The sequence below is a fragment of the Marmota flaviventris genome, chromosome 13 (assembly GCF_047511675.1).
Source record: "Marmota flaviventris isolate mMarFla1 chromosome 13, mMarFla1.hap1, whole genome shotgun sequence".
Taxonomy (NCBI): Eukaryota; Metazoa; Chordata; class Mammalia; order Rodentia; family Sciuridae; genus Marmota; species Marmota flaviventris.
The window spans coordinates 72,965,742-72,986,481 of NC_092510.1; the positions used below are offsets into that span (position 1 = coordinate 72,965,742).

Consider the following 20,740-nt stretch of genomic DNA (forward strand, 5'->3'; position numbering starts at 1 on the left):
ATAAATCATTTGAATTATTTCTGATGCCTTTAAGTCAGAAGAAACAAAATGCTGGAAGTCTCTGGATTAGGTATCTGTATAATCTAATAATATATTTACATACAGCAGGGAATCCCCAAAAATATGTTGGTTAGAATCAAAATTTATTCAATTATTGTAACTAATAATTTCTGAATCTAATGCAGTTTATAAAATTTATACATTTGCCAAAGCCATCAGCCTGTACATTTAAACTATGTGTTTTAATGTATGTAAATTATACCTCAATCAAGTTGATTTAAAAAACAAAGGAAACATGTACAGAGTTCTTCTCACTCCAGACAAATACATTTCCTTTCTAATGGGGTAGGCACATGAAAGAAAAATGAAAGTTTGTAGCCATCTAACAGTTACATTAAACAGTTATGTTTAATTGTGTTACATAAGCAGCTCCTCACCCCAGCCCAAGGAAGATTTATGCAGGAAGACTCTGGCTGTAGCCATCTATAGCCATAGCTCTATACAAATGTCCTATTTATAATAATGTGTACAAGGACATGAGCAGAATGCTATTTGGCAAAAGCTCAAAGGAGAACCCCTGATTATTATTCCCAGAGTGACTGAGTTCTCATGACCACATGGCCAAAGATTCACAGAAGCTCCATTTAGGTACAGAATGACCTGGGAACATAACCAAAGTGACCACATCCTCTTGTTATCGTCACATGGACATGATAGTATCTAGGCAAATTAATCACATACTTAAGGAACACTTTCTGTGTACATAGTACTATGGTTAGCTCAATGAAGAATAGAGAATAGTATAAAAAGAACCTACAGGATAGTGGTAATGGTTGTACGACATTATGAATGTACTTAATGCCACTAAATTGTATAGTTAAAATGGTAAATTTATGTTATTTGTACTTGAGCACAACACAGAGGACCTACAAAGCCATTGAGGGATGAAAGCATGGTTGGTCCTGTTAATTTTAACAAATTAATATCTACTAGGTGCCCTGCTTCATTTGCCCTGCTTCATTCACCTTTACTGCCTTTTCTTGTAACCAGCCCTATTTCTACTCAAGGAGAATTTAAAGAACTCCAGGCCGGTAGCTTGACAGCATGTCATCCTTGCTGCTGATACTGTTTTGACTTCTACCTTTTACCTTATTCCCTACAGCTTTTGAAGTGCAGTTTTACTCTGGATACACAAAACTGTGGATTAGATTAGATTCCTCCATTTATTACCTACCTATATGATCTTCAAGATATTATTGGGCAACAATTGGCGTTATAAAACCAGTGGGAGGACTAAATGAGATGATGTTTATTACTTCCCATCCTTTTCCCTTTCCCCTGACCTCACCTGCATTTCTGCATTTGTCCTTCCCTTGGATCCCTTGGCCCCATCCATAAATTCTACTTTTGTATCAACATTATCTTCAGACATTTTAGTACTAGAGTTCCTTTAGTCCCTTGTCCACTGCTGAATCCCCCTATGTCAGTGTCCTCCTTCTCTACTCTGCTTATCTCCTATTCTAGGCCAATATGATCTTGTGCTCTGCCTGAATATCATAGTGCTGATATGTGTGTTTCTGAGCTTCTCTGTGTATTTTATGATTGATTGCATATGAATAAATATGGAACTTAGGAATAAAGGAAAGTACTGGAGTCTTCTTAAAAAAAACTCATAGTTTTCCAAGCACACTAATAAAATTGCACAACTAATTCTCCAAGGAAGAGCATTATTATTGATGTAAATGGATTTGTTGAATGTATTACTATTATTTGATATAGAGGATGCTGGGCTTACAAGTACTCATAATAAGCATTAAAGGAAAAAATAATTCCTTGTTAGTTTTTAATTCATCTGCCCAAATTGCATTTTTCTTTTAAAGTATTAATTTGATAAATCACATTTGCTTCAGAATCTTAGGAGCCCCTATTATTCATCAAGATTCAGTTATTTTCAGGCCAGTGGGAGATGAAAGTCAGTGTTCCTTAAAATGAAATCCATGGACATACTCTCGGAGTTTTGAGATTTTTTTTTCTTTACAAGGGAATCTATACACTACTCTAATTTGAGAAGCACTGCAGTGTCCCTCATAAATGGCTTAGCTCATTGTTAAAGGAATGCTGAGAACACTTTTAAGTGCCAAAGAATAAAATACCAGGCAGGGGTTTGAAGTTTGACAGATGTGGGAGGCCTAGGTGGATGAAGACAAACATAGAGCACATCCGAAGCTAAGAGGGGGAGTTGGCGGATAGAATGAGAAGGACCCGAGCTGCCATAGGAGCTTGGCTTTCTAGGCTGGGGTAGGTTGTGTGTGGCTGGTGTGTCTGTGGCCCAGCATAAAGAGCCACAGATACAGTGGAGAAATGTGCCCAGATTCAGTTCTGAATGGAGTCTAGTTTGGCATTCTACTGATAGTGACTGACAACTCTGTGATACCATTTTGATGCTAAACTGTAATCATTGTGAGTGCCATTGAGTCCTCCTTATTTATGAAGCAGAATCTGAAGATATGGGCCGTTTGAGGATTCAAACCAAGTAAGGTAGGGGAAGAGGAAGGTAGAGCCACACAATTAAAGGATGCCTGCTGATCCCAGATTTTCTACTCTCTGCCTTATCTCCCCTCCCCCAGATTTATTCGGTCTTCTGGGGCCAGTGAATAGAACTTGCAGATGTGGGCTACTCCAGGGCAAGACAGGCCTCACCATTGCTGGGGATTACAGACATAGAGGGTGTGTGTAATAGTTCAAATAATTGGTAATCCTAGGATTGACTTTTTTTTCTTCTAGTCTTTTCTCAATTTATTCCAAAGGATTTTCATTTAAAAATATTAAAATGATATTTAAAATTTCACTTTAACTTAAAAAGTTATAAGGTTGCAATACCCTTAAAATATCCTAAAAAGGAGCATTAGAAGTATTTCCCTGAGGCCTTGAGATCACACTTGGAGATGGAAATGGCAATAATCCTGGTAGGCTCCTCCCTCTGGCCAAAAATTATTTGCGGCTGTGGGGAAGGAAGAACATGGGCTATTGTTCTTCTACCCTCAACTCATCAAGATGCAAAGGTTGGTGACAGGATTTTACCCCTGTGATTTATCTGCTAGCATAGACTCTTTCAGGCAGGAGTAGGGGGTGCTGGAGTGTCCCAAACAGAAACAGTGCTAGGGCGTCAGAAATGCAGGCAAGATGGATATTAGCACTGGCTAATATCCATTGCTTCTAAGAATCAGAAAAAGAAAGCTGACTTTTAAAAGTTTTACTCTCTGAGAAAAACAAAAAGCCAACAAGTGAATGCTAGGAGAGATCTAATGTTTGCCCTAGAATTTTCAAGCATCATAGGAAAAAGCTCGATATATTTTTTGGTAGGAAAATGAGAGTGAACACTTATCTTGGGAAGGTCAGGATGAATTCTTCGATTCTTCTCCTCGTGCTTTGAAGGCATCTCATGTTATTCTCCTTCGTCTCCATGAGGTATAAATAGCATTATCTTCATTTGATAGCTGAGAGTACTGACACATAGCCGGAGAAATTTGTCCAAAGGTGTATGTTGAGAATTTGAACACAGAATATCTGACCAGAGGTTATGCCCTTATTCTTATCATATGTACTACTGACTTTTAAAGTTTGAGAATCAGCAGCATGAGCTTCATCCAGGAACTTATTTGAAACATAAATTCTCAGTTCTACCCCAGGCCTGCTGGGAGTGGGGCCCAGCAATCTGTGTTTAAAGAAGCCCCACAGGTGATTTTGTGGCCCACTTAGTTTAAGAACTGTTCTTGTACTTGTCTCTGACTGAGACAAAGAAAACTGAAAAAGGACTTTTTAAGGGATTGTACTGTGGTATCAAGATAGTGGTGGAGAATCCTATAATGAAAAGATACCACAAAAGGCCCAACAATAAAAGGTACATACTGGGAAGGGACGGAATATCAATAATGCTAATAGGAGACAACGATGGGAAAAATTAGCCGTGTTGTTTGTTCACAAGTGAAGTGTTGATTGGAATTAGGAGAGTGTTATTTATGTCTCCCTCAGTATAAGTGAGCAGGTCAGTTATATAAGGGCAATCAAATACTTCAGGATTCAAGCTGAATTATTTCATGCTCATTGTAGAAGGCATTTATCTGGAATCAAAGAGGGATTCTCTCTCTTTTTTTCCTGCAAATTACAAAAATAATCTCCATGCTAATTGTGATGGTGGTTAGTTGCATGGGTGATTATAGGGGTTTATCATTTGTCAGAGTTCATCATACTGCACCGATAAAATGAGTACACATCATTCTATGTAAATTTGAATAAGTTGATTTTAAAATAAGCATGTGTTCCTGCGAGGGATCTGTTCTTATCCCTGGAGGTGTTAGGGCAGAGGCCCAGTGACCTCTTGTCAAAAGTACTGTTGTGGGGTTTCACACTTCAGAGAGGAAAATACTCTCCATTACCTCAGCATTCCTGCCCCAGGGCCACAGCCACAGTTGCTGTTGTGTCAGCACAGGTGTTGCTATTTAATATATTTTATTAATATATTCAACCTGAAATAGTTTAACTCATCATGATTTTTTAATGTTTAAAGTTTGGCTACAGGTGTGAAACCCAGGATGATAGGTTCATTCACTGCTCCCTCCTGAATAGCCCAAGTGGAAAGATGTCATTGTAGATCAAATCATATCATAGCCTTATTCCTAAAACTTAACACTTTTTATATTTATTGGATGAAGGGCATTTTATTTCTAAATTTGCCTGATTTAAACAGAATCTTCAAAGAAGATAGATTAGGGAGGAGTTTTCTTGTTTGATTTTGTTTTTCTCCCATCAAACCCAACATAACATATAAATGCTTATTTGGATTTTTTTTTTTCCTCCTGGAAAGTGGATTCATTTGAACAATAATATGTTTGTATGTTTGAATGAATTTCAGTGTGAGATGCTTTTTGCTATGAAGGTGCCACCCTTTTATTACCCAATAATTAAGTCCCCCTCTTTTTTTCATGAAAGTGAATTTGTGCTTTCGACATGGTTTATCAGATGCTATTAATGAACCGCTATTAAGACTGCAAGGCTGCAGTACCCGGGGCCCTGATTACAGGAATTAAAATAGTGTGTGTTGGCGTCCCACCGCTCCCCAGCAGGAGCGCTCACTCATAATTCCTTTGCATCTAGTCTCAGCAGGAGAAGATTGACAGCATTGCAGACCATGTCAACAGTGCTGCTGTGAATGTTGAAGAGGGAACCAAAAACTTGGGGAAGGTAAGATTCTGCTCCTGCTGACAAATCAATGGTACTCTGGCTCCCAGGAATCTCTAGTATTAACCCAATTGATCTGCTCTCTTCAGTGTTGAGGGAACCAGCAATTAAGGAAATAAGGAAGAAATGACACATAGGTAGTGCAAGAAATCAATGGTTGTAATATTCTACTCGAAGATTCGTTCTATTAGGAAAGAAAATTTCTTTTTTCAAAGAGAATAAACAGTAGGCCGAGTATAAGGCATTTGGTGTCATGAGGGAATGAATGTCTGCAGAGGTCCAGGGAGAGCAGGGGGCAGGAGCAAGAATCAAAAGTGTAAGGACGTGACCGCATGCATGGATTGGGATCATCTATTTTCCATAAGATGTGGATTTGAATACCCAGGTTTATAGTATAGAATAATCTCTGTGCATCATAAAAAAATTGGTTATGTAATCTGTGGCTGTGGAAACTATTTAAATAAGCCAACTAGTTAGTGGATTGATTGTTTTACAAGTAAAATCTACTTGTAGCCCATTTCTCCAAGTCCTGAGATCTGGAGCAATTGTAGTACCTGTGGAATACTTTTTTTCTCCCCCAACACTACAATCTCTAAGGTTAATTTTGTACCAAGAGTTAAAGAGGCATTGCCAGGAGTAATGAGAGGAAAATGCACATCACCACAGGCAGATATTCTCCACTCAATTTCTAAATTGAATTTATTTTTATTTATTTATTTTTTTTTACAGGCTGCAAAATACAAGCTGGCAGCTCTGCCCGTGGCAGGTGCACTCATCGGAGGAGTGGTGGGGGGTCCGATTGGCCTCCTTGCAGGCTTCAAAGTGGCAGGAATTGCAGCTGCACTTGGTGGTGGGGTGTTGGGCTTCACAGGTGGAAAATTGATACAAAGAAGAAAACAGAAAATGATGGAGAAGCTCACTTCCAGCTGTCCAGATCTTCCCAGCCAAAGTGACAAAAAATGCAGCTAAAAACTCAATTTCAGTATTATTGGTGCCAACGTATCTATCCTAACAAGCACCTTGCTGCTGTTGGACACACAGCTTTGGAACATCATGTATCAAGACAGTGGCTCTAGATGCCCAAGTGGAATTGAACCGTATTAAGTGGTTGTATTTTGTTTGCTGGGTGTTGTTGATGTTAGAGATCAAGGAGCCTGGCTCAGAGTGGGTAATGTCAGGTCAAGTTTAAAGATGGCCGAGGTACAAATTTTCTGCCTAGAAATGTGAAAACTGAATCTGTAACGCTGACAAGAACTTAAGATGTATAGAAATGAACTGCAGATCTTAAGGCTAAGTGTATTTGTGGATTATTTAGGCCTGGTATCTAGGAAAAGAATGGGAGTTCAGGAGCCCTGTTTATCAGACAGGGAAGTCAGGGCCTCACAAGGAGCACAGGTGAGCTACATAATGGAGCCCATTCAGTGAACCCAGTTGCAGTTTGATCCAAATATATTTTTCTGGTGAAGGAAATTAATAGGCCACTCCTTCTGTTTTCTTATACTAAGTTCTCTTTAAGATATCTTACTCTGTGACCCTGGCTTCTTTTCTAGGTTCTGCCTTGAGTCTCAAGTGGTAGGAGACTTACCAGCCAGCCACCATGCTCACTCTGTCATCCTCCCCTCACATCTCAAAGAGACCTAGTGCCCTTTGCTGTCAATTCTTCATAATTTTGGAAAAGTCCTTGGTTTATGGGGTGAATTCTACCCATGTATAGTGAAGGTTTTTCTCAGAATCTTTTTTATCATTTCCCATTTTTCATCACCCTGTCCTATAATTTCTTAAGTTTAAAAAAAAGAAAAAAAATTTCCAAGTATTTTGAACATCGTTAATGTTCAAAATACTTGAAAATGAGCAGAGGGGAAAAGAGCAAGGGCCTATCCTGGGGCAGCGTCTCATTCTGAGGAGCTGATGTAGCCGCCACACAGAGGGCTCTGAGCCACCCTTTCTTCAGGTGGCCACTGGAGGACTGAGCCAGCTTTCTACCTCAGTTGTAGCACACTCCTCTTCCCGGCTTTGCTTTCGCCTGTGCGTTCCTTCACTTTCCACAGCTGTTGTTTCCTCCAAAAAGTGGCACTCAGGCTTACCTTTGCCCACATTCTAGAAGATGACAGAGCCCAATGCCAAGGCTCAGACCCAGCAAAGGACTCGTGGTGCTAATGCCAACACAGACAGAACCCCCCCTTTCTGTCTCAAACAGCAAGGAGGTTTTAAATCTAGAAAAGAATGTAAAATTCTAGACAGAGTCACTCTGTACTGTTAACTCAGTTGAAATAGGAGGGAGCTGCCTTCTGCCTTGCCCTTTACTCTTTTCTGAGGACAGAATGGGCACCTGCACCCCAAAAGGTGTCTTTCTAGAAGTCAAAGTTCATCAGGGGGCTGAGTGGTCATCACTTAGCTTCTTTCTTGCTGAGTTTTCCTTTAATAACTTACTGATGTTACCTTTCACCTCTGTGAGAGAGCTTTTTCTTACATACTCTTTGAATCTCAGCAATAAATTCCAGTGGGACAAAGCACCATTTATGATTATCACTAACGAAGCATCAAATGTTATCTATTTACCTGTATCTTTCAAATAATACCAAGAAAGAAATACTTTAAGGGTCAGGTTATGATCCAGTATCAGATATTGGATACCTATAAGGTCGTTTTGAACTCCAACTCTTTTCTATTCTCTGGCCCATCCCTTTAACACCAGCTGTTCAAACCTGAACAGGATCAGTGCTCACCCAAATATTTAAAACAAGCCTTTTTTTTTTTTTTTTTTTTTGGTACTGGGGATTGAATCCAGGGGAACTAAACCACTGAATCACATGCCCACCTTTTTATTTTTTATTTTTGAGACAGGATCTCACTAATTGCTGGGGCTGGCCTCAAACTTTTTAATCTTCTGCCTCGGCTTTCCCAGGAGCTGGGATTACAGGCATGCACCACCACAACCAGCATTAAAACAGGATTCTTAAACTCAGTTGCTGATAGGACCAGTCCAGGTAGTCAGCTAAAATGATAAATGTAGTTAGTTATGTCAAGATTCAGCTGTGTCATTTGATTCTGTAATTTCCAGTATCCCACCCTTCTTCATCACTGCATAGTACTCTACTCTGTCAACCTCAGATTGCCCATGTTTCCTGCATGCCATCTTAGGGGCAGCACTAGGAACTCAAAAGGACCTAAAGGAGAAAGGAGGCCTGTGTTTGTAGCTCACGTTTTGTTCTGGAATTTCTCATTTTTACTGAGCCAGTGTGGTACTCCATTGTACTCACATAAGTCTCTCACTTTTATTGCTGTGATCAGGATTGGAATATTACTCTAACAGTCTTCATGATTTGGCAAGTTAGTCATTTTTTAAAAAGCCTTATTAAAATTATTTAGAAGTTTTATCTCATTTCCCCCCATAATAGAACATAATAGCCAACTTTTTATAGAAATTAATCAACCATAAATGATATACCTATAAAGTGCTTATATGTATAAATAAGTCAGTATGACACAGAAACCAATCTTAAATTTGAATTTAATGCTGTATAGTGTCAGATAAAATTTATCTTCTCTATGATTCAAGTCTTACATTTATTGCACAAGTTAGGAATGCTTTGATTAAGATCTGAACATTTTTAGGGGCTCATTTGAATAAAGACAGCACTTTTAAAGGCTTTTTTGACATAACCTGAACATTTCTCTGTAGAGCAGAGATTGAAACTTTTTGGCTGTAACCCACAGTAAAAAATGCATTTATACCAAAACTCAGCAGAGACATAATGAAACATTATGTGCTGTTATGTACAAGGCATTTTGATGTTGTTTTTAAAATATGCCAGTTGCAACCCACTAAACTTGTTTTATAATATACAATTGGATTGTGACCCTTGATTTGACGCTAACACCCTTTCAGAGAAATTGATGTTTATTGAAAACTCTTTGCCAGGCAGACTCACTAGGCATTTTACAGGGAGGGCAACTGTGCCTTGGAGAAATTAAATACTTTGGAGAGGGTTATTCAGCTACAAAGGGTAAATAAAGCCAGGATGTAAATGTGGTTGGTGAGATACAAAAACTGTTTGATACCTGCCAACCTATGCTACCTCTCTAAATAAAACTGAAATGGGTCACCTGTTTTGCCTCACCCAGACGCCCATATATTCTGTAAAGCAAGCTTGGAATTGCCTGTGCCATTTATTGGCACCTTTGTTATCCTTAATCTTCTGATCCTCATCAAGTGTCCAGAAGCCTCAAAGTCTTTAATGGTGGCTGTTGCAGAGGTACCCAGCACTGAATTTGGTCCTCAGACTATAAAATTAAGAATGTTTCCATCTCATTCATATAACCTACAAATTACCTTATATTCATAGGTATAATCATTGTTCAAAGTGCTTTTTAGTTTTATAATAAATATTTAAAACAAATATATCATAACTCATAGAAATCAAATGATTATTTTCTTTTAAAGAGATGCCCTTGGAAAGCCACACACTTACTGAAGTGATTCTGTTATTAGGCCATTTTAAAACTTTTCTTTTGGAATTGCCTCCAAAAGGATTTTGCAAACCACATAAGAAAAACCATCTTCATTTTTATTAGTTGTAGGCCATTTGTCCTTGTCCTTGTGGCTCTCCTCTCTTCCTTTCTCATTTTGCTTTTCTTCCACTGGCTTGGCTTCTCCTGTATATGAGCTCGTTACCTAAGGATGCCCAGAATGCGGGTGCGATGCTGCCTACAACTGGCCAGAGGGGCTGGTGCAAGGACTTTGAGGTTATACTGAAATTGGGTGCTAACAGGGAGAATACTAGGAGTCCAGAAACTTCCCTGTGGGCTGCCTGTGCCCGTACGTGCTATAGGTTGTTTGCACACAACTAAGGACTAAATGCTTGTAAAATTGTTCACCAAAGGTTGAGGAAATCAGTGATATAAATATATATAGCACACACTGTTTTCCTCCTGTGAAAGCACAGACACCAAACCATGCTTTGTGTTAACTGTAAAAATGAAAGGTGTTTCTCAGGGTCCCAGCCACCTTCACTGCTTCCACGAGGACTTTTCCAGAGGATGCACGAGAAGCCTGGGATAAAGGTTCTCCTGTGATCTGGGATGTTTTCTCATCAATGTAAAATAAAAGGTGGTTGTGGCTCTCGGATGCTTATGAATGATATAGATGCTGTTCTTAAGTAGTCAGAGGCCTACAAAAAGGGGCACTTACCCTCTGTCCTAGATTAACATAAAACATTCAGGTTGGTTTTTTTTTAAACACTTTGTTTCTAGAAGGTGGTTCTCATATTTATATTCATTAATTTGACACCCTTGCATAGATAAGCTTCTTGGGTATAGTAGACAAGTAGCGGTAAAGGGTGCACACAGTATCTATATTGCTGCCCTCAAAGAAATTAATTTACTGTGAGAAAAAAATATATTGGTGCAATATTGACAGAATACATAAATTGAAATAAAAACAAAAGGTGTCAGAGGCAAATGACTCGCCCCAAATCATGAAGATAATTTGCACAAGAGCTAGGAGTGCAACTATGGTATAGCCTGCGGGGGTGGGGGGGGATCCTTTGTAATTAAACTAAGTTTTTGTTAACACAATCAGGCTGCCTATTGAGACCTGTGGCCTTTCAGCTCCACTCAACATTGCAGACCAGGCAAAAAGACACCTTCTTTCCCCTGGAGGAAATTACACTCAATTTCTTCACTCTGAACAACAATGTCATTCTTGTCACCTGTGCATCTGCCAGCAGAAGCCTGAGGATTCTTCTTCAGCAGCATAACTACTCCAACCCTGAATGGACAGCTCTCAAGAAAAACTTCACTTATTAGAGAAAAACGTTCAATGGTACATGTTTTTCATACACTTTCCAAGTATTGGAGATTTTCTTAAGATTAATAACTAAGACATTTACTTGGATTTCGTTAGTTAAACCCCCCAAAGATGTTTTCCATTTTTATTGTTAAACCTTTGGTGTTGACAAGGCCAGCACAAGAAAGGCCCAATGGTGAGAATTTCTGCAAACTCTTTTTAATTCTTATTGAATTAATTGGTCATTTATTATGTTGCTGAGTGGTGCCTGAGTAAGAGAATGTTGCAATAAAATTCACTACAAACTTTGAACTTAATTCCTGTTGTGTGTTGAATGCCTGGGCCATATGTAGAAAGATATCCGACCTACAGAATTAATCCTTATCAGCCATTTACTTGCTACCTAAAGCAGGTAAATCCCAGCAAAGTACCCTAAAAGAGGAATGGACAAAGTGATTCAAGGCCACAAACAGTGGAGGGACTAACTGCTTGGAAACAAAAGGGAAGGCTTGTGGAACATGGGGTTCTTGAGCAATAGCCTCAGAATGTGCTGACTGAAGGGGGAACTGCATGAATAAAACTTCAAACAACATGAGAAAACCGATGAATTAAATGTAGCTCGGTGATGAAGCTGGTCAGAGGGAAAAAGACTAGGGATAGAAAGTTTGAGGTCAGCCTGGGCAACTTAGGGAGACCATGTCTTAAAATAGGCCTGAGGATGTAGCTCAGTTGTACAGCATCCTGGGTTCAGTCCCCAGTTATTCCCCACCCAAATACAAGTGTTAGGGAGACACCTAAAATGAATGGAGACTTGAGAAAAATACTCTCAATTTTTAAATGATTTTTTAAAGAGTAAGTTATTGCAAAGGGGGTATAATGACAGCTGTCTGGTAGCAGGTAAATCTTTTTCAACTTTATTAGCATTGGTATCCAAACATAAAAATATATAACATCTAGTTAGGCACAGGATACTAATTATGCAAATCCAGGTTGTCTGCTGTCCTAGTGAAGGTGTTACCCATCTCCCCACTTATCTTTCACTGTCACATGTCCTGGTCTGGATGAAAAATTACATGGTCACTCTAGTTATAAGGGCAATGACAGTTAAGTGTGGAGTTACAAAAAAAAAGGAAAAAAAAGCATCTGTTATCTCTGTTTTAAAGAAATTTACACTTCTAGGTTCAAAATTAAAACATTCCAATCTTAGTTGGGACTTCTGCATGTGGTTATTTTGAAGAACCAGAAAACAGATATGTACCAGATATGATAGATAGGAATGTACTAGAATGAGCTTTGGAAAATGTCTAAAATTGAAGGGATAAAGTCGGAATCTAGAAGCTACAGACCAGGGAATTTCCCTTTGAATTCTACAAAATTTCTGAAATGTACTGTTAAGTTTTACATCAGAAAGCCATGCTCGTTATGAAGTCAGAACTGACGCCCTCTTCTACTTCCCTCACTGTGTGCATAGCCAGGGGATGCTATGTTTTACTCTCCTTCCTGGACAGTGGTTAGAGCAAGAAAACAAAGCACCAGCCTACCAAGATTGAAGGATAAATCCTACCTGGGCAAGTTTACACAGTGCACCAAGATTGTGGGCATACGGCTTCCTTTGTCAGGGTTATCCTGACATGTAAAATACACAGGACACATCAGATAGGCAAGTACGTGACCTTTTATCTAAGTGGTAAGAGTTTGGAGAAAGGACAGGTCAGCAATACCTAGCATATATTACTACTGTCAAACAGGATAGGGATAGCTCTCCTAATACTGTTCTCCTGGAGGAGAGGAGCCTGCTTCAGGTAGGAAATAGGGCTTTCTGTTCCTAGTCAAGAAACCACTTCCTCTAGGAAGGCTCCTGATTCTCAAGGCTGTACACACCTCCATGTTCCTTATAGCTAACTCACATCACAGCATTATAACCTTCTATCACAATCCCCTTGTTCCTCATCAATGCTCCTTCACTCAGCTTCCAGCTCCATGATGGTAGGGGCAGTCTCTTGTTAACAGTTGACTCTTTAGCCTGGCAACAGTAATCAATGCTTACTGAATGGGTTTTATAAAGAACACATGCCATTTTTGTCAACTCATTGTATTTTGTCCTTCCATGAAGCTGAGGGACTAAACAAGTGGTCAGGCCTACTTTAGAATGTGCAGTTCATGAGAAATTTCCTAGCACTTCTACAGAACTCTATCGCCCAAGAGGGCACTTGCACATCATCTTAACAATTATGTATCCTTAGGTTGGTGTACTGTGCAATATTTTATTCTAGACAAAACTCTGAGGATCCCAAAATCAGTTTAGGATGTAAGATTGAAGGTGACAGGATTCACCCAAACACATTTGAGACAACTGACAAAATTGTCAGATAATTGAGGTTTGCATATTAGTTAGCAGAGTCCATTCCATTATGGTAGTAATTTCTTGTCCCTTAGTTGTTCCTTCACTTATTATTTTTCTTTCTCATCAGAGATTTCCTGAGCACTTTCAATATACCAAGTTACTGGACATACAAAGACTAGGTTTCTGTTTTCTGTAATAACTTGCATTCACATGTGATAAAGAAAAGGGATATGTGTACTTCCAACTTCTAAACCACATAAAGGGCTGTGAGATCACAGTGAGTGACAATTGCCCTAACACTGAAGGATGAATTTGATAGGCAAGATTGAAGAAGAGTATTTTACAGTCATTTGTAAATTGACTTTTCTTTAAGAGTCCAAACCCCATTGTCTAAGGCAGGGCAACCTTTCCCCAATGTGAGGGAACTTTGATGCTGGGCTGGGTTTGAGTCATCAGCACATGTATTCATATAGTTTTCTATTCTGAATCAAGTACAACTAAATGACCTGGAAAATAACTTTAAACCTGAAAAAAGCTGGTAACTTTGGTCACCTATATTCTGAGTAAAATGTTCACAATATGATATTTATGACATAGTGAATTAGTAAAAAGTCTCAAATATAGAAATATTTTATAAATATAGTTTTATTACTTGGAATACATACAAAAATTCAAACACAGCTAAAAACAATTGCTAAGCAGAGGTCCTATCCAACCTGTTTTAATGAACACATACGTCAATTATATTCAGCATTTAAACAACTTAAGTCCTGAAACAACTTACTGTCTGCAGGGCCTTTAAATATGGGGTTTAAAAATTGGTTACACCTATTTAAATTTTTCCTCAAAATACAGACTATTAACATTACAGTTTGATTCATGAGTTTTTATTTTAGAAAAATAGCTAAAGCCATTAACTATAACTATTTTGGAAACTGGAACACTATTTGCCCATTTCCAGTCTTCTGTCACCTTATATTCTCCATGGTTTCTCAAAAATTCCCAATAATTGCTAACAGAAAGCATTTGCAACTTCCGGTAGCTCTCTGGGATATAGAAGCGTGGGTCTAACAGTCTTGAAATCATTTAAGGTGGCAAGGTTTTTTTTCTTTTTCTACTTCCAATTTTTGCAATTTTATGTCACTTTATTTTTGCCCAACCAGACTCTCTTTGTCAAAGAAAAAAAAATTGAGTTATTCTGCTTTTCCTGATTGTCGATCCATTACGCTACTTTATCCATTCTTCTCTTTGCCTTGACTCAGGTTTAAAAAAAAAAAAAAAAAGCCTTCTTGGCAACTTTAGCATTTTCTATAAATTTAAGCTTATTCTGAGCTTTACCCTTTCAAACACTGTTTTATATTTCATGCTCCTCTTTGTAGCTTTTATCATGCCAGTTCCCCTTCTTCTGCACATGATTTTTGACAACCTGACTTCATCAGAGAGCTCTCTGTATTTTTGATGCCTATTCTCTATCTTCCTCTCTAAGTTCATTTAACTTAAAAAACTTTTTTTTAGAATGTCATCTAAAGAAAATTTTCATCTTTTGCTGGTCCCCTCTCATGACTGGTACAATTTTTTAAAAAAACTGGAAAAGGAAGCTGGCAGAGAAGCAGAAAGACAAGCTTCTGGTTTGCTACTCAACTGTGCTATTCAGTCTGGTCTTGCGCCCTCACCCCCACAGCCTGGACACAAGTCAACTAGGAATCTTCTACTGTAACATTCTCTGATTCAGAGGAAGTCTGAATTATGTAATACTCTTTCTCAACCCTAAATATGAACATACTTCCCTAAGACCTGCTAACAGATCTCTACTACAATACACACACAGTACAACCCCCTTATTTGCCATACAAGGCCTTCTGTGATCAGCTCCATTTCCTTCTCCCATCTTCTTCATTTCCTTCCAACCTCTACTGCACTTAGCCCTCCTATAAGAACTTCTTGTGTTCTCTAATGCACTTGACTGTTTCATACCTTTGCTCACATTATTCCATCTGTCTAGATCCCTATCTCCTGAAAGTTATCTCAATAAAATCTTGGGAACTCAGTGCTCCTTTATGCCAGCCAGGTTAACCCCTATTTTCTTCTACCTTTACACCTGTTACAGATGTTATTTACACATCCATCTGAATGACACGACTGTAAGGAACACAATTATGCCTTATCCATCTTTGTATCCTTCTCACATATTATAGTACCAAAAAACTGACCTTGAATATACATTTATTTATGCCTCCCATAACTTCTTCAGATCCTAGTTTGATTCCTGGAATCTGGACATGCCGGCCCTTCAAATTTACACTGTTCCTGGACCCAAGTCTTCTCCAAGCAAAACAGCCTTCACATTTATGTTTCAAAATTTAAAATCCTAAGCTATCCTTTCATGGAATGCTCTTGAGCATGTTAATAGCTTTTTATAAAACTGGGCATCAAGTCCTGATGAATGCTGGGCATTCTCAGGGATACAAAAATTACCCAAGGTCACTTTGCTTCTCATTCATTTAATAAGCATTTGATGATGAATGCTAAGTATCCAGAAATGCTAGGCACTAAAGATACATAAAATTCAGTATTCTTGTCGTCAATGGCTTCAGTCTAGAGAAGACAATGACAGTGGCAGGGCTAGATCCCAAGTCCAACAGGTATGAAGCTAAAGAATGCATCTTCAAATCCAATCACTTTCTTAATAACTATTACCCTAGATCACGTTGAACATGTGCTCCTTGAGGCTTTTTCATAATAAATACTCTAAAGCCATCTCTCTGCAACCCAATACTTGAGTGCTATCTTTTATTATTTTTTCAAACCTAACTACAGGATTACAACTTAATCAACTTAACTGCATGTGCTGGCTTTTGGTCTTGTATGTTAGCTTGTTGTTGTACCTAAGAATTTTCATCCTGACCTTCTCAGATCTGGCCTATCCTCTGACTTGAACACTGCAATTCTGACTTCATTCAAGTTATTAATTAAAAACAATGAAGAGGAAGGAGCTAAGGCCCAAACTCTACCTACTTTCCTAATAAAGTATTCTAAACATGCCACTTATCACTTCATTGACATTGATTATTGTGAACAAAACTATGGAAATTAAGAATAAATCATGCATAACTAAGAGTTCTAGACTGATTTTAAAAATAACAATTATTAAATATCCATTATAAATATTCATTTTATTTTCAAAGGATTGAAAGATGTTACATATATTACATACTACATATAATGGCACATGTCAACCTTTTAAGCTTAAAAATAATCTTTCCCCAAACTGGAATTGATTCATACCCCAAGTAGAAAATGACCCTTAGCCTATAGCACCAACCCAGGCCCAGAGGAAAGCCAATTTTGGACCTGTCTGTCCTCTGGCCATGGGATTCCTGAATGACACCAAGGGTCCTCTCCCTCTAGTTTTTCTCCCTGGCAGTATTGAGGCCTGGCACAGGGACCATCTAACTGTACACTGCAGGCCTGGGAAATCAGGGAATATAGAGGGGGGAGGATCCTCCAACAAATTTACAATGGGAAAAAATTAAATGTACATGTTCTTATTGTCTTTTCTATACAGCTATAATAAGACTCTACAAGACAGAAGGAGGCTTAAAATTACTGAAATACAATTTCTATGCTGGTTTTCTTTTAGTAAACTGAAGTCTTATGATAAGAGGAGCCTTAAGAGTTATCTAGTTCAATACTATTAACCTGCTCCACAGTATCTTCCCTTCCCAGATTCAGGTATAATTCATTCAAAGTTTTAAATGCCATCCATATGCTGCTTTCTCAGACAAAGACACAGAAATTTAATAATACTTTCATTTTCTTTTTCTTAATTCATAAGGACAATTTCTGCCAAATGTTCTGGCTTATGGCTCTCCTCCTCTTCATAGTATGTTTAAGTTACACATTAAAAATTAAAAAAAATACCACTATGGAATTTTCATAAGCAACATCCAACCAATCAGTAAAACACAGTACACAGTGTGAAAATTTTAATTTATTCCCCTCCCAAGTATCCAGAATATATACCCCTTTAGCTTTCAGAAATTTGATAATGAAAATACCAACAGAATTGATCATATGAAAGGAAAAGAAAGAAAAGCACATATTTAAATAGGAAACATCCCTAAGTCCTCCCTAACCTATAGTGCAAGTTAATGGTATGTATCTGGCAATGTTACTGTTCACTTGATTTATAAAAATTGTACAGGACAGAATTAAAGCGAAGAGAGGCCTCTGGTTTTTATTTATTTTTTTAACCCTAGCAGATTTTTAAAAAGAGGCTATATTAAATGACAATGTATTTTGAGTCAGGGGGAGGGGAAAAAAATTAAAAACCCAAAACTTCTTTCAGTTTATTCAAAATAAAAATACACATAGAATTATGAAAATATAGGTTTACTATTTCCACCACGTAAGTTGATGTTGCTGTTGAAAGGCTTGCAAATTGTCTTTCAAGTTTTTAAAGCTCATCTCGATCCCTCAATAAAGTATACCTATATTCGCTGGGTGCTAGCTTCTGGAAGGAGCTCTCAGGTGGACTGCTTGCTATATCCTGGACTTGCTACAAAAGAAAAAAACGAGACATTTTTGTATCATTATACTTTATGGAGTTGAAATATTTAAATAGGAGTATTAGATGAATGGTGGTTGCCTTATAATTCTTTCCTTATTAATCAATAAAAGATAGCAAGTGTGCCAAAGACAAGAGTTAAGTGTGAAGCCTTGATTTCCTCATGTAAATGCCCTTACTCAGATTCTCTCTATAGGATGCACAACCTGAGGTTGGCTCAACCTATCCCTCTTACAAAGGACTGCTAAGAGAATGGAAGGCACCTACTCTGCAGATCTTATTTATCAGTTACTCAGATACCAGAAATTATTCAAAGCTTGGTTTAAATAGGGAGTGAAAAATATACAATACTGAAAGAAATTAATTTCTGTAGTATTTGTATACCAGTAGAAAACCAAAATATATGGTGAAACTGGAACAGTGACTTCCAAGAATTATAAAGAAAAGGCAGTGTAGTCTGACCCTTTATCTCCTCATTGTGAGCCCCTCAAGAGCAGGCCTGAATGTCACCACTTTAACATCCCCTATAATGAACATGGGCACATAGTGCATATATTACACACTATACATATTAGCACACTGTCATTGAAACACAAAGCAAGGTGTCTACAAACTTACCATTTGACTTCCTGATATTCTACTTCCCTAGTACATTTAAAATTTTTGCTGAGATACATGTTTACATTAATTAAGTTTAAGTTATGTTACTATAAAACAAACATTTACAGTATTCAGTGCCCCTCCGGGTATTAGTATACAAAGATGAATTAAAAAAATACAGGAGTTCATTGTCTAATGGAGAAGCAGAAACACATGGTAGGACACTACAATAATGGTAAACCACATCTTTCCTAATCTGATAGAATGCTAAGCAGGTCTTTTCTGAGAAAAAGAATCACCTTTGAGTTATACTGCCAGTAACAAGTTTGTCTCCTTCTATTTATCAAAGAAAAGTCTAATCTCATTTTTCAAGGAAAAAACATGTCATCAGATTCCCAAAGAGAACTCTTAACTCTGAACCTAATCTGTCTCTTAAATAAAGTTCATTTTTCACAAATGGAGGTTCTTTGGGCAAAATAGTGGATTTAAGTCACAGACATATAAAATAGAAGGGATTTTGGTACATGGCATTTTCCCCTCTTAGTTTCATGGTATTAGACATTCTATAAACCAGAACATATCAAAATGCAAATTTAGTGCTGTTTAGTAAAGCAGGGACAAAGAAATAAATAACTTGTAAGAGAAGTTACAAAGTAGAAAGAGTAAAATTCTCAGGTTATATGTATATATATATATATATATATATATATATATGTGTGTGTGTGTGTGTGTGTGTGTGTGTGTGTGTGTGTATTTAAATATATTTTTTTCTTTTTCTTTTATTTTTGGGGATACAGTGAATTGAACCTAAGGGTGCTTAACCACTGAGCCACATCCCCAGCCCTTTATATTTTGAGACAGGACCTTGCTAAGTTGTTAAGGCTGGCTTTAAACTTGTGATCCTCCTTTCTCAGCCTCCAAAGTCACTAGGTTTCCAAGTGTATGCTACCACACCTGACTAAACATATTTTAACTAAGAATTTGTATATGCAAATAAAAGCAAACATTTTTATAAACAGTCGTGAAGCATTCTAAATCTCAAATAGGAAAGCTACATTAAACCATAAGTTTTGAGCATTATCAATACTGTACTCTAAACTCATTTGGTTAAGAATAGCAAAAATCATTGCTTTCTTTATAGTATGTTCAATCTTCTAGACACAGGAAGGCTTGAATAATCACTAGAATCCACTGACTTCAGTGATTTATCTGCTCCTAGTTCCTACTTTTATCTGAAGCCAACTGTATTTAACCCTTTTGCAGTAGTTTTCTGCAGAGGTCATAATCAAACCACCTTAGTTGAAATGATCAAGAAACTATGGTAATATTCCACATTTCTGAAGCCGTATTTTTAATGATTTAAAAAATATCTTTGTTTATTTTTATGTGGTGCTGAGGATTGAACCCAGTGCCTCACACACGCTAGGCAAGCGCTCTACCACTGAGTTATAACCGCAGCCCTGAAGCCCTAAGATTTTTAAAAGTAATTTGAAAGTAGCACAATTTGTATATTTTCTAGGGTATATTCAGAATTTTTTTGCACAGAATTCAGGAGTTGAAACTCAAGCCAACTCAGGAACTTCAGATCCTCTCTGAAAGAGTTCTCATTGGGAAACAAGCAAGAGTCCTACCTCTCCTGGGGCTGTGTCAGTTGGGTCAGGTCCATGATGGAATTCTCTGTGCAGTTTTCCAGAATGTAAATCAAACACAAATTGCTTGAGTTTTCCAGGAATTCTAAAACCAAAATAAAATAAAAATACCTTAAACTGGCAAAACACTCTTACCTCTATTTTACCAATCTCACAATATTAAAAAAAAAAAAAAAAAAAAACTTAAAAAAATTTTTTACCAACAATCCCATCAATCCCACCATACTATTACAGGACAGGTATATGTCAATATGGTTGTAAACATGGCATCTAAATACTCAGTTTTATATTCTAATTCTTGTACTTGTTTCATAGATATTTTTCTATGCTTAATTTTTTTTGGGGGGTGGTACCAGGGATTAAACTCAGGGGTACTTAACCACTGAACAACATCACCAGCCTTTGTTTCTTTTTTCTTTTGAGACAGGGTCTTGCTAGATTGCTGAGGCTGCTTTGAACTTGTGATCTTCCTTCTCAGGCTCCCTAGCTGCTAGAATTACAAGCATGAGCCACTGTGCCCAGCTCTAGGCCTATCATTTTAACACACACATTGT

General features: G+C 37.7%; 2 protein-coding genes across 4 annotated transcripts in view; one reads left to right on the forward strand and one right to left on the reverse strand.

Annotated features, from left to right (window-relative positions):
- The window catches only part of Stx17 (syntaxin 17), a 56,660-nt gene extending 45,317 nt beyond the window's left edge, over window positions 1–11,343 (forward strand). Inside the window, exons 7-8 of the mRNA XM_027930984.2 lie at window positions 5,155–5,241; window positions 5,968–11,343. Of these exons, the coding sequence (XP_027786785.1) occupies window positions 5,155–5,241; window positions 5,968–6,207 (327 nt within the window). The 3' untranslated portion in view covers window positions 6,208–11,343. The remainder of the gene's footprint in view (window positions 1–5,154; window positions 5,242–5,967) is intronic.
- A 5,998-nt stretch (window positions 11,344–17,341) lies between these two features.
- Erp44 (endoplasmic reticulum protein 44) overlaps window positions 17,342–20,740 on the reverse strand; it is an 80,865-nt gene continuing 77,466 nt past the window's right edge. For all 3 annotated transcript variants that reach the window (XM_027930971.2, XM_071600781.1, XM_027930972.2), the window contains 2 exons: window positions 20,169–20,271; window positions 17,342–17,928 (listed from right to left, as the gene is read on the reverse strand). In XM_027930971.2, the coding sequence (XP_027786772.1) occupies window positions 17,827–17,928; window positions 20,169–20,271 (205 nt within the window). In that variant the 3' untranslated portion in view covers window positions 17,342–17,826. The remainder of the gene's footprint in view (window positions 17,929–20,168; window positions 20,272–20,740) is intronic.